The sequence below is a fragment of the Paroedura picta genome, chromosome 13 (assembly GCF_049243985.1).
Source record: "Paroedura picta isolate Pp20150507F chromosome 13, Ppicta_v3.0, whole genome shotgun sequence".
Taxonomy (NCBI): domain Eukaryota; kingdom Metazoa; phylum Chordata; class Lepidosauria; order Squamata; family Gekkonidae; genus Paroedura; species Paroedura picta.
This window is the reverse complement of record NC_135381.1, coordinates 2800110-2812069: the sequence shown is the minus strand read 5'-3', so window position 1 is coordinate 2812069 and position 11960 is coordinate 2800110. Positions and strand designations below refer to the sequence as shown.

Genomic DNA, 11960 nt, shown 5'->3' with positions numbered 1-11960 from the left:
CATTAGAACTCATCTTGGAGTTAAAAAAGGAAAATATCTGTGTTTGCAAAGCTCAGATCTGAACTAAGAGAAGTTCATCCATCTCTGGGTTGCTGTGGTATAAAGCAGGCCTCTCACTTTACACGCTGCTGAAGAGGACTGCTGCAGCCACGGCTTTGTAGCTCCCCCTCAAGTCGGCTCAGCATGCAGCCGGGCACTCGGCTTCTCCACAGCTCAGGAAATACCAGACAGCCAAACAGGAGCTGTCTGATTGTGAGCGTGGGCTGTCCTTCGGGGCCTCGGGAGGCCTGTCAGTTTCAGATCTGTGGGCTGCTCCATGGTCAGAGCGTACATCTGGGTTCTTGTGAGGCAAAACGGGATTGGACGCTACAAGTTTTCTTAAATGCACCTAACAGGGGCCAAAAGTGGAGAACATGAAACAGCAACATGGTCGGGAGTAAAGTTTATTGCCTTTGTAGCAGCATTAACAAAACGCCGAATTTATTTCCCAAAACACTGAATTTATTTACCAACAAAAGCAGGGAGCAGATAGCCATAGACAGCCACACCAAAAGGTCAGTGTTGTAACAAAACTGAAAGGAGTGCTGTAAAAAACCAAGATTACCTTTGTTTCTGGGAAAACCTAAATGTTCCTAAATTACTTAACCAGAATTTCACGGACTCAAGGAAACAACCTGGGACCTTAAATTCTGAATGTTAATCCAAGAAAAGCAGTAATTTGAAGGACGACTGTGGTGGAAAGGGAGTGCTGATACAGCTTTTCTGATCTCAGGAGTGCACAAATGCGGCAGCAGGGACTAGGGAGACAGACCAGGCCAGCCAGGCGATTGTGATCACTGGCCATTCAAGGCCGCCAGTGCAGAATGACATCAGTCTGTGGAACATCTCTCCCCCAAAGGCCACCAGCACTGCCGCAAAGAACTCAGCCCTTGGGAAGCCATCACAATGCAGTGGAAACAGGAGACTGAGTTGGAGCTTTAACATGTGAACATGTCATTTAAGGACAAATTAAAGAGCATCAAATTTTGATGAGGAAACAAACATGGATGAGGCTGAAAATTCAAGCCATTTCCTTTCAGTTTTGCTCTTGCCCCCTGGATGTGGGGCTGGCACTACGCCTGAAGTGCAGGAATAGGGCAAAATGTTTGGCTTGCACATGACTGAGAGGGGCATGTGGGCTTCTTGACTGCAGGTGGGGCTCCCCAACAGGGATCAGGAGGAGAATGCCAATTTCAAAAGGTTTGCCTGGGACACAGGATCTCTCTTCAGGGCTCCGTTGTAGAAAAGGCCAACTCGCGGCCAAAGAGATTGGCTTGGCCTGGGCTATTCAAATGGGGGGAGTCACCCTGCTCCCTTCCCCTAAGTCATCTGATTGACCTTTTGGTGACTTTCTTTACGCAGGAGAAGAGTTCGTTTTCTCTCCTTAAAAGCTCTCAGCAGAATTCGAAGCTTAGCTGAGGCCTTTCTTTCCACCTTTGGCAGACAAGCCTCTAAACTCTTGGCTGAACTGTACCCTGTGCCAAGGAAGGTGGAGAATTCTTAAGAGGGAGGGAGGGAGGGAGGGAGGGCATACAGGCAGCCAGTGTTCACAGCACCAGCCGGTCTTCTCCGCCTTCCTGGATGACCTGGCCAATGGAGACCTGATTCTGTTGCCTTAGGAAGCACTCCTTCTTGCTCTCCATCAGCAATTCGAAATCTCGCCACATTTTCACCTGCTTCATGTTGGGGCCGTGGCTCTCCCGGACCACCTTCTGCTTCTCTCGTAGTTTCTGTTATTAAAGAAGAAGAGTCAGACCCGTTGCCTCCAATGGCACCTGCTACCTGATGCTTGGGCATCTCCCCCCCTCTGGATCTAAAGCTTCACTCTGCATAAGATGTGACTGCTCCATTCACTTTAACAGCATCGTCAATCATTGAAGTGAATGGGTGTCTTCAGCTGTGAGTCTGGATGTGGAGCACAACCCCAAAGTGGTGCTGGTGGATTGGGGCAATGCAGGGATTATTTATTACAAACAATCCACATTAGTATAATTGATGACTTTTCACTTCCTGAAAGAGAAGAATCACAAGTTGATGGCCAACTCTGCAAATAGGTAATTGTAGTCCATGGGCATCTGGAAAGCCACAGTAAAGCCACTCTTGGTTTAAGGCCTTAAGGTGAGAACCAGGTCTCTGGCAGTCCCACAGAGGATATGGTTAAAAGGGAGCATGGCAACAAAACCTTGTCTAGTCTACAAACTCAAAGAGTATGTTTGATTTCTCTTCGGCATGAACTGTATTCATTTTGGGAAAGTATTTACAAATCAGACATTTCTTGAATGGGCCATCTACACCCCTAGAGTAAATGACTACTTGAAGTGAGAAAAGTGAAAATGAAACTTCACAAGAAAGGCTGCATTTGAAGTCTAGTCATGTGTGTAGCTAGGTTTATACAGGGTGAAGAGAAGACCGTTCAGAACAACAAATTGGAAATGTTTCCCGGAGTTAGGCTGAACGTCACAAAAGACTAAACGCGTTTAGAACTCCCCGAGGGTTGTCATCAGCGCAGTTCTATCAAATGTGTCGCCTTTTAAGAAGATTCCAAGAACAGCAGCTGGGAAACGTATCGTCTCCTGTCAGCTGCTTTTATATGCCACCTCCCATTGGATCTGGAACAGCTTCATCTTATCCTAGGGCTTTGCGGGGAAGGTGTTGTTCGCAAAAGACAGTCAAGCAGCTCGGCCATTATCTGTACGAACCTGACTCCAGGTGGTTTCTATCAGGGGTAGTCAAACTGCGGCCCTCCAGATGTCCATGGACTACAATTCCCATGAGCCCCTGCCAGCATTCGCTCATGGGACTTGTAGTCCATGGACATCTGGAGAGCCGCAGTTTGACAACCCCTGGTTTGTATAGTTCAGTTTCAAAAAAGAGTTATCCACCACCAGAATGGAGCTGTTCTTGGGGCTACGCATAAGCCCAGGCCAAAAACGGGCATGTAGGAAAGGGGAAGAAAGGCAAAGGGGAAAACAAGAAACAAACAGATGGTTACCTTTCCCAAGTTTTCTTGTTCTGTGATCATCCGGGAATATTGTTCCCTAAAAAGAATACGACATTTCACCACAATTTAGTGTTCAGAAAGTTCAAGGTGCTTCAGGTCTGGTGCAACTCTGACAACACCCCTGCGAAGCCACATTGATGTTGTTATCCCTACACGGGCAGGAATTCTGCAGGAGATCAACCCCAGAAAACGCTTCCACAGCTCCTGCATTTCATCCTCTACATCTGCTCCTTCCCAACGGCCACTGCACGGCCCTCGGCAGCTCACTGTCTCCTGGATTGCAATGAGCCAGCTTTGTCTTCATTGGTCGTTTGGGACAGAGCTTTCTTTTGGAAGTGTTCAGTCAGTACCCCCCCCTCCCCTCCCCTGAATATGCAGAAATAACAACCTGATCTGTGGATGGCTCCTTTTCGCTGTCCTACTGATCAGCCTTTAACAACAAGATTGCATTTAGGGGGAATAAGTTGGGGGCCTCTTAGGGTGGAGTTCTTCCATTTCCCTATCAGTGTTTTCTTTCTCTCTCCTCTTTCTTTGCCATCAACTTATTGTGACCTGTTCTATTGACAGGCACCTGACCCGGTTAGAAGGAACAGCTGGAGGCTTCTGAAGCAGTGTGGGGAGCCCCTCCCAACCCACATTTCCCCCCCTGGGATACAACAGCCCCATTTCCCTACTTCCATCTGCCCTCTCCCCCCCCCCCTTTAATGCCAACTGCTTCCAACAGGAGGATACCAAGCTTTCATTAAGCCCCTGGGGGAAGGGATCAGCAAAGCCAAGGGGGGATTGGAACTGAATTTTCTGCAGTCCAGCCCTCTCTGAAGCCCTGTTTTAGAGTCATTGAGGTGGAAACACATGCTGTGAGCAGGGCACAAAGGGCAAGCGGTAGAAACACCGTCCAGATGAGAGTTGTATTAGGCCAGAAGAGAAAAAGGAGGCATCACACCAATGTGCCTTTCTGTCTGTCAAATGCTTCAAGGCAATCTTCTCCTGATTCTGTAGCCTTGAAGCCCTCCTGGGGAGTGAAGGAGGCATGGCACAGCCCTATCTTGTTAGTTCTCAGAAGCTAAGCAGGATAGATTCTTGGAAGGGAGACCACCAAGGAAGACTCTGCAGAGGAAGGCGAGGGCAAACCTTTTCTGCTTTTCACTTGCCTTGCTGGGGTCACCATAAGTCAGCTATGACTTGGTAACAACACACACGTGTCCTTCTGATTCACTGATACCTACGAGTTACAGCACAGCTTTCTGTAGAGGTAGGACCACATTCCAAATTTGCCTGGGAGACTTAACAGTTTGATGCATGGATCATAAGGAACTTTGAGAGCTGTTTGGGAGAGGAAATACGCATTCTGGAAATGGTATCGGGCAGGCACTTGTCGCTTTCCATGGGGGAAGACAGGTGATCCCCCCAGGCTTTGGGGGTCTGTGCCAACCACTCATGCATTCCTACCCCATATATTGCATGTTCTGTGGGGAGATGGGATTTGTGCCCAGAACATGTTTTCCTCTGGCAGTCTGGGACATTCGTCTTTCTCATAACCTGCATGCAGCTGCTATAACTTGTGCCAGGGCCAAAGTGGCCTCAGTTGCCCTGAGAAAAAAGAATTGTCTGTTGACCTCCCTCCCCAGCTCTCCAGGTCCTCCACTTTAGCCCCCAGGATACTGCTGGTTTATGAGAGAGAGAGAGAGAATGAGAGACAAGAACATTAGACTTTTTTAACATCCGCTTTTGAGCTATTTATACTGATGCCTGGAAAGAATGCAGCTTAATTTTTAAAGTTAAACTATTTTTAGGGAACAAAATTAACTTCAAATTCCTCAGGACTGACTCCATGGAATCGTGATGGGGATCAGAATTCGGCCAGTTTTGGTTCATCAGCACACAGAGGTTTTGCTTATGGGCCGGCTGAGCTCCATTTACATTCCAGCATCCACAAAAGAGACATTCGAGCACTGGTGAGACCCTTGTCTTCTCTTTCATTCCACTGCTATTGTTTGGCAGCCCATAAAGCTTCTATAAGCTTCTCTGTTGGGAAGAATCTGCACCCTGGATGGGCTTTGTAGGGAGAAGCAGTAGCCTCCCTCTCACTACCGGGGAAGGGCAATAATCCTCTGAATCCCAGAGCCAGGAGGCAACATCAAGGGAAGGCCTCAGCCACTGTGTCCTGTTGTTGGCTCTCCAGAGGACCCGGTTGGCCACTACGTGAGACAGGATGCTGGATTAGAGGGACCCCTGGTCTGATCCAGCAGGGCTCTTCTGATGTTCTCATGAAGGCCTCAGCCTCTCTGCCCCGTTGTTGGCCCTCCAGAAGAATTGGACAGCCACTGTGTGAGTCAGGATGCTGGATTAGATGGATTCCTGGTCTGACCCAGCAGGGCTCTTCTGACATTCAGAAGATCCCCACCACACCCCACTATAAGCCCCTGGATTCCAGCTGAGGCCAGTGGCCTTAATATACATATTAAAATGTGGGCTGAAAGATGGCTCTTGTCTCCCACCAAGGTCAGATACTAGGTCTATGACAAACACATTTGGTGTACAAAGCTGGAAATGAAATGCAAGGCCAGTGAACCAAGGAGCTGCCCATCCTCGATTAACTTCCGCTCTACCCGCTCCCCTGTTTCAACTGGGGCTCCAGAGTCTTTCTGCTTCCCTTCACATCATTCCTATTCCCTCCAGCTAAACACACAATACAGTCCAGTGCAAGCAATGAAGAAAACGTACTTTGCACACTGTCCTTGGCTGCCCCTCAATTCAGCCATCATAAATGTGGACTTGAAAGATAAGCAAGCATTTTGTCATTTCTGTGGGCAGATGGTCCTAAGTGGAATGTGGGAAACCCAGGGCACCTGCATCAAGAGCTGTGAAGCACCACTGTGGAAAGAACCTCTACACTGAGGCTGTTCACTCCAGAGAAAGTTCCGGCAGCCAACTCTGGTTAAGGCACTCTCTGGACTGCCTCACAGATGAGGCTCCCCAGCACATTTACCTAATTGCCTTTCTTCTCTCTTGGGGATCTGGAGAGATGTACATCTTCATCTCCTCTTTGGCACGCTGGAGCTGTACGTCTAGAATCTAAGGAATAACACCCACAAGATTAGATGCAAAGGACGGGTACAACTTTAACATGCAACAAGTGCTTATTTTTCTTGGACTCTGAGAATTTTGAGAGAGTCACTTTTCAGCCCCTTTCTTTTCTCTCAGCAATCATGGTCTATATGTTTATTAACACTGCAAAACACTGTGGAGATATTCTCCAAAAGGGAGATGTTCTCTGTCCATGGGGGCAGAGAGAATGAAGTTTCATCCCTACCCCATTCCCCTGAGACAATAAGGCAGTTGGAGCCATACTGGGGGGAGGGGAAGTGCTCCTGCACAGGAGAGCCACAGAAGTGCCTGCGGCATGTGTGCTTCCCAGGGCATAAACGCACAGAGGCTGCAAAGAATAACATTACCCTTTTCATGCAGTGGATATGATGGTAGCGGCTTTCCTCTTGCCCATACTCTTCACGGAGACTCTTCACTTCCTGAAAGAGAAGAATCACAAGTTGATGGCCAACTCTGCAGTCCATTGACATCTGAAGAGCCACAGTATGGCCGCCCTTGGTTTAAGGCCTTAAAGGTGAGAACCAGCCTTCTGAATCGTGCCCAGCCAGTTCAGTATTCCTCATTCTCTTCCCTTCCCCAAGGACCATCTGCCTCTCCCTAACCTGCAGGGTACAGGAGCCCAGCCATGGCTGACTCACTGTGCCAAACACAGGCGAATGCCAGCCACGGAACTGCTCCTCCCTTGCACAATCTTACCTGTGACAGGGCAGATCGGCTACTCTCCAGCCCCGCTGCACAGCTGTCATACTGGGTTTTTTTCTCATCACATTCTTGAGTTAACTCCTGCAGAGGGTGAAGAGAAAGGGTGTGTGAAGCATAGCAACGGTTCAGTCCATCTCGCCCTCTTGCCTTTGGCAACCCATAGCCGGGGTCCAGCTTCAGAGACACATGCCTCACCTGTGAGCTACAACCCAGCTTGCATGCTCACACACAGACAGGGGATCCTAGGGGCTCAACACTGTGACAGTGCTATATTTATATATATATATATATAAAATGTGAATTGTTATATTGTAACATTGCACCACACTTCAACATTGCTATACCAAAGAAAACCCAACAACAACAAACAAACAAAAACAAAAGCCCATCCAAAAGGAGTGTTCAGGTGCTTGTACAGCTGTTCACTTATGCCGACCATCCCATGTGACTGTGCTGGAGGAAAAAGAAAACCACCATGGCGGTGGTGACGGATAGAACAGTTCACCTGACATTTCTGCCGCAACAGCCTTAAATCCTTGATAATGGGAGCGAGGCTGGACTTCTTATCTGCCACCATGGCGTTCAGCTTTCTCACCTGTTCGATGGGAGGAAAACACACAATGTGAATGTTCTCATGGGAAATGGAGGGGCGGGGAGCAAATGGAGGGGAAAAGGAAAACATTTTCTACATTTATTAATATATATATTCTGCCTGTAAGGAAAGGAGCAGATGGTACCATCTGGCCAACGTGTAAGTTTATCACAGAGCATCCTCATCCCGCCCTGGCCTATCAAACCCTGCCCAAATCACCATTTCAGACATGCTATCCAGCGTGCGCCCCTTCATCTCATCCATTTCGCTCTTGACCGCTGACACCCTCTCCAGCTCTTCTTGTGTGTCGCTGTATCCAGAGATGCCCTTTTTGGCCTCAATGGCTTGCTGGGTGCAAAGGGAAAGAAAGGCCGTCATTGCGGTCACTGCTGCTGCCTTGCTGAGAGCCCTACAGCCCTGCTCATGGACTGCTGTGGATGGTTTGGGGGAAAATAACCCTTTACCTGGTGATGCCCTGCACACGTGACATCAGCTGCCATGTTTTACCGCAGCTTAAACTGACAAAATCGGGTCTCTCTCTAAAAGCAAATGACTTTCATTAGAAAGGGATTTACTTTTAGAGAGAGCTCCAATTTTGTCAGTCAAAGCTGTGGTAAAACAGATGTGAGAGTGAGGAGTGGCTCTCCACAGCTGACAGTGTGGTGCAGTGGTCAGAGTGTAAGACAAGAATCCGGGAGGCCCCAATTCCACTCCAAACTCTTTCACGGGAGCCAGTCGCAGGCTCTCAGCCATGCCCACCTGGAAGATGTCAGTACATTTTTGCCAGTTAAAAAAAGGCTGAAGGGAAGATCCGCTAATGATGCACTTTCCCATGGCAGCTCAAAGCAGGAAAGCTCCAGTGGCAGAAAAAGCACCATAGTTGGTGCAGGATCCAACCGTGTGCCTAATTTTAGAGGGGCGGCACCAGAATAAATGCCCACCGCTTCTCCATCGGGATAGCAGAGCACTCTGTGTTGTGTGGAAGTCGAGGCTTGCCTCCTCCTTTCCACACAGCCACACAGGGGCTCCTTACCAACTGCTGCTGGAGGTCCTCGTGCCGTTGCCGGAGGAGCTCTTCCGTCCTCTGCAGGATCCCGTACTCGGCAGTGATTTCCGCTATTTCCAGGCGCTTTTTTTTGTAGAGGGTGTTTTTGCTCCGGAGCTTGTTGACGTAGCGCTTAAACTGCAGCACGAGATAAAATAAGAAAGTGTTTGAAAATCCAAACGACTGGATGACTCACACGTTTCTGTAATAAGCCCAAGCAGGGGTTGCCAGCTCTGGGTTGGGGGATTCCTGGAGAGTTGGGGGTGGAGCCAAGGGAGGCAAGGTTTGGAAAAGAAAGACACCTCAGGAGGGTCTAATGCCATCCGGTACACCCTCTGCTCCTGCCGTTTTTCTCCAGGGGAACTGATCTTTGTTGCCTGGAGACCAGCAGGGCCCTTCTGGAGGTTGGTGACCCTAGCACTAGGATACTCTTTATATCTCAGGCATCTTGTGGATACCAATGCCATAGCAATAGGGGGAAAAAACCCGTGGCTTCTGATCGCCTTCCCTTCTTGTCCCCACAAAGGACACCCTGTGAGGGAGGTGGGGCTGAGGGAGTTCGGAAGGTACTGCGACTGGCCCAAGGTCACCCAGATGGCTGCGTGTGGAGGAGGAGTGGGGAATCAAACCTGGCTCTCCAGATTAAAGGCCACTGCTCTTAACCATGACACCAAACAGCAGCAGCACTGCCTGGGACATCTCACCCTTCTGAGCGCGAAGCGTCACATCCTCCTGCCAGGCTTTGCAGCCTGAGAATCCCCCCTCCCTCTGCAGAGTAACTGTATGTTCTCCGAAGAGTGTCCTCGGCACCCAGCCTGTCCTGAAATCCACCCAGCTCATTTGCCAGCCCATCCGGGCAGTGCTGCGGCCGGAGCCCCATCCCCCTGAAAACTATTTTTAAAGGCCAAAGCGGCCACTGTCTGTGGTGCAAGGACAAACCTGCATATTACTCTGTGTGCTCTAGGCAGGCTGAGCTGGGAGCTGCTTTAAGAACATCGTTGTCTGTTGGGGAGAAGGTCAGAGCAGGTGGACAACATCCCAGAAGCCCCTCCCATTCATTTTTTAAAACCACCGCCATAAAATGTTAGCTGCAGGTCGCCAAGAGCTGTTTCTGGGCCATTGCTGCTCCTTTCAGTGGAATTTATTCATCACAACACTGAACGATCCCACGTTCCCACGCTCCTTGTGGCATCGGCTGGGGTTTCCCCCCAGCACTAATAAAGATCCTACCGTGAAAGCTCTTAAAATGCTTCTTCCCCTGTTGGATACATTCGGTAGTTTGAGTCCAGGGGCACTTTTAAGACCAACAAGATTTAATTCTGGGTATAAGCTTTGTGGGCATGCACACTTCTTAGGTCTGATAATGCTAAGAAAAGCCAGTACTGCTGACAAAAGTGGAAGGCAGCAGGAAAAGGGGAGAAGGCCCAGCCTGAAGAGGACTGGTCCTCCATTTGCAAGACCTGAGCACAGGCTGGTAACATTGGCATGTATTGGAGGACAGCTAATCAAGAGAGTCATGGTAAGCCAGAAGCGACTTAATGGCACTTCTTCCGCACACCCTACCCAGCTGTAATACGTTCCTTTTACGATTGACCTCTCATGCCTTCCCCCTCCTTCGCTCACATTACATTCAGATGATATGTTAATTCACTCATCTTCTCTTTTACACTGAAGTCTTTGTTAAACATCGTACAGTTGAAGGTACTTGGGCTCTTTGTGATGATTTCGTTAAAAGTCTGGTACCGGCAAGGAGGCTGAGGCAAGGAGAAGGGTAGCCATGGTTGCAGGACCATAAAAAAAACAACAACATGCCCACCGTTTGACCCAAGTGCCATACAAAAGGTCATGTCAAGTCAGGAATGGAAGGATGACATCCAAGGAAGGGAAGACCCAAGAAGCAGACCTTTAGGGGGCGAAGTTATATGGATGTTGAAAACACACACCAGAAAACCCTGTGCAAACCTTCTGCGCGGAAGCAACTTCGATAACAACTCTGCTTCCCCCCACTCGTCTGCTGTTTGCAGTTTTGGGTCTCAATCTCTCTGCCAACTGAATGTAAAACTTGGGGCCAGTGACACAACGAAGCACTCTGGTTATTCTGGCTGCCACAGATTTAACACCGCTAGCCCTCAGGTTCCTGAGAATAATCTTAATTAGATAGAGAGAGACGCTCTTTAATTGTCGCAGCAGGATGCTATCACCAAATGTTTGCAAGTAGCTCCGTCCTGAGAATTATGAAGCAGATGGCAGGTCTTCCTGCCAGTCCAATTAATGCAAGAGGGATCTCACAAGCGGTTGAAAACACTGAGTCTAAGCAAATCCCCGGCCGTGACGAGCTCTCAACAATCATTGGCGGGGTATCTTGGAACCGAGCTCGGACAGCCATTTGGGGATATGATTTATGATCTCTCCCACTCCGTTACGTGCCGGGAAGTCCCACGGATTTCAGTGGGGCTCCGGAATATGTACGTGGCAGTGGGATGGCAGCCAAGCTCTGGTGCAGAAGCTGACTCCTTGATCTATTCAAGAAGAAAAACATCCTACCGTCTGCTTGTCAGACAAGCCCATCAGGCCATTTCGAAAATTAATACTGATTAAGAAGCATTTTCAGGGACAATCCTGGCTAGCTCATCCGTTTGCCAGAGCTGGCTGCTTTGTAAAAAGCTTTCTTAAACCACAGATTTCCACGAAATAACTTGCATTTTTGGAACAAGCACTGTTGCTGCTTTGAAAAACAATGCTCCAAAATGTTCTCTCATATAAATATATTCAGTCCACCACCACAGAAGTTGAGAAGACTGGAAAGGATCATAATGCCAGGAAAAGTCAAAGAAAAAATTTTTTTGTATCCGCTTTTACTACCCAAAGGAGTCTGAAAGCGGCTTACAAAAGCCTACTCTTCCTTTCCCCACAACAGACACCCAGCTGGCTGCATATGGAGGAGTGGGGAATCAAACCTGGTTCTCTAGATTACAGTCCGCCGCTCTGAACCCTGACCCCAGGCTGGCTCTCAAGGCAGCAGGAAAAGACCAACATTTATTTATTATTCAGATTTTTATGCCACCACTCCCGAGGTCACTGGCTCATGGCGGCTCACAACATTCAAGTGTACAATAGAGTTAAAATATATGAAAACTACCTATAAAATAACCCCACAAAAACATAACACAGAATATAAACAACAGAATAAGCAGTTAAGCCAAGCTGCGATCTTCCACTAGTGTGAGGCTTCCAAATTTTGGGGTTTTGTGTGTGTGTGTGTGTGTGTGTGTGCGTGTGCGTAGGCGGGAAATGGAATGTGTTGATATCCTGGCCTGAACCAAACAGCTGGTGGAAGAGCTCTGTCTTGCAGGCCCTGCAGAACTGAGGAAGTTTCGTCAGGGCCCTCAGCTCTTCCAGGAGCTCATTCCACCAGGGAGGGGCCAGGACCAAGAAGGCCCTGGCTCTGGTTGAGGCCAGGTGGACTTCTCTCA

General features: G+C 48.8%; 1 protein-coding gene across 1 annotated transcript in view; it reads right to left on the bottom strand.

Moving 5' to 3' along the window:
- Positions 1-430: 430 nt before the first annotated feature.
- Positions 431-11960, bottom strand: part of IFT81 (intraflagellar transport 81) — a 39150-nt gene continuing 27620 nt past the window's right edge. The window contains exons 12-19 of the mRNA XM_077308079.1: positions 8476-8625; positions 7662-7790; positions 7356-7445; positions 6845-6931; positions 6496-6567; positions 6030-6115; positions 3032-3077; positions 431-1769 (exon numbers count right to left, since the gene is read on the bottom strand). Coding sequence (XP_077164194.1) covers positions 1587-1769; positions 3032-3077; positions 6030-6115; positions 6496-6567; positions 6845-6931; positions 7356-7445; positions 7662-7790; positions 8476-8625 — 843 coding nt within the window. The 3' untranslated portion in view covers positions 431-1586. The remainder of the gene's footprint in view (positions 1770-3031; positions 3078-6029; positions 6116-6495; positions 6568-6844; positions 6932-7355; positions 7446-7661; positions 7791-8475; positions 8626-11960) is intronic.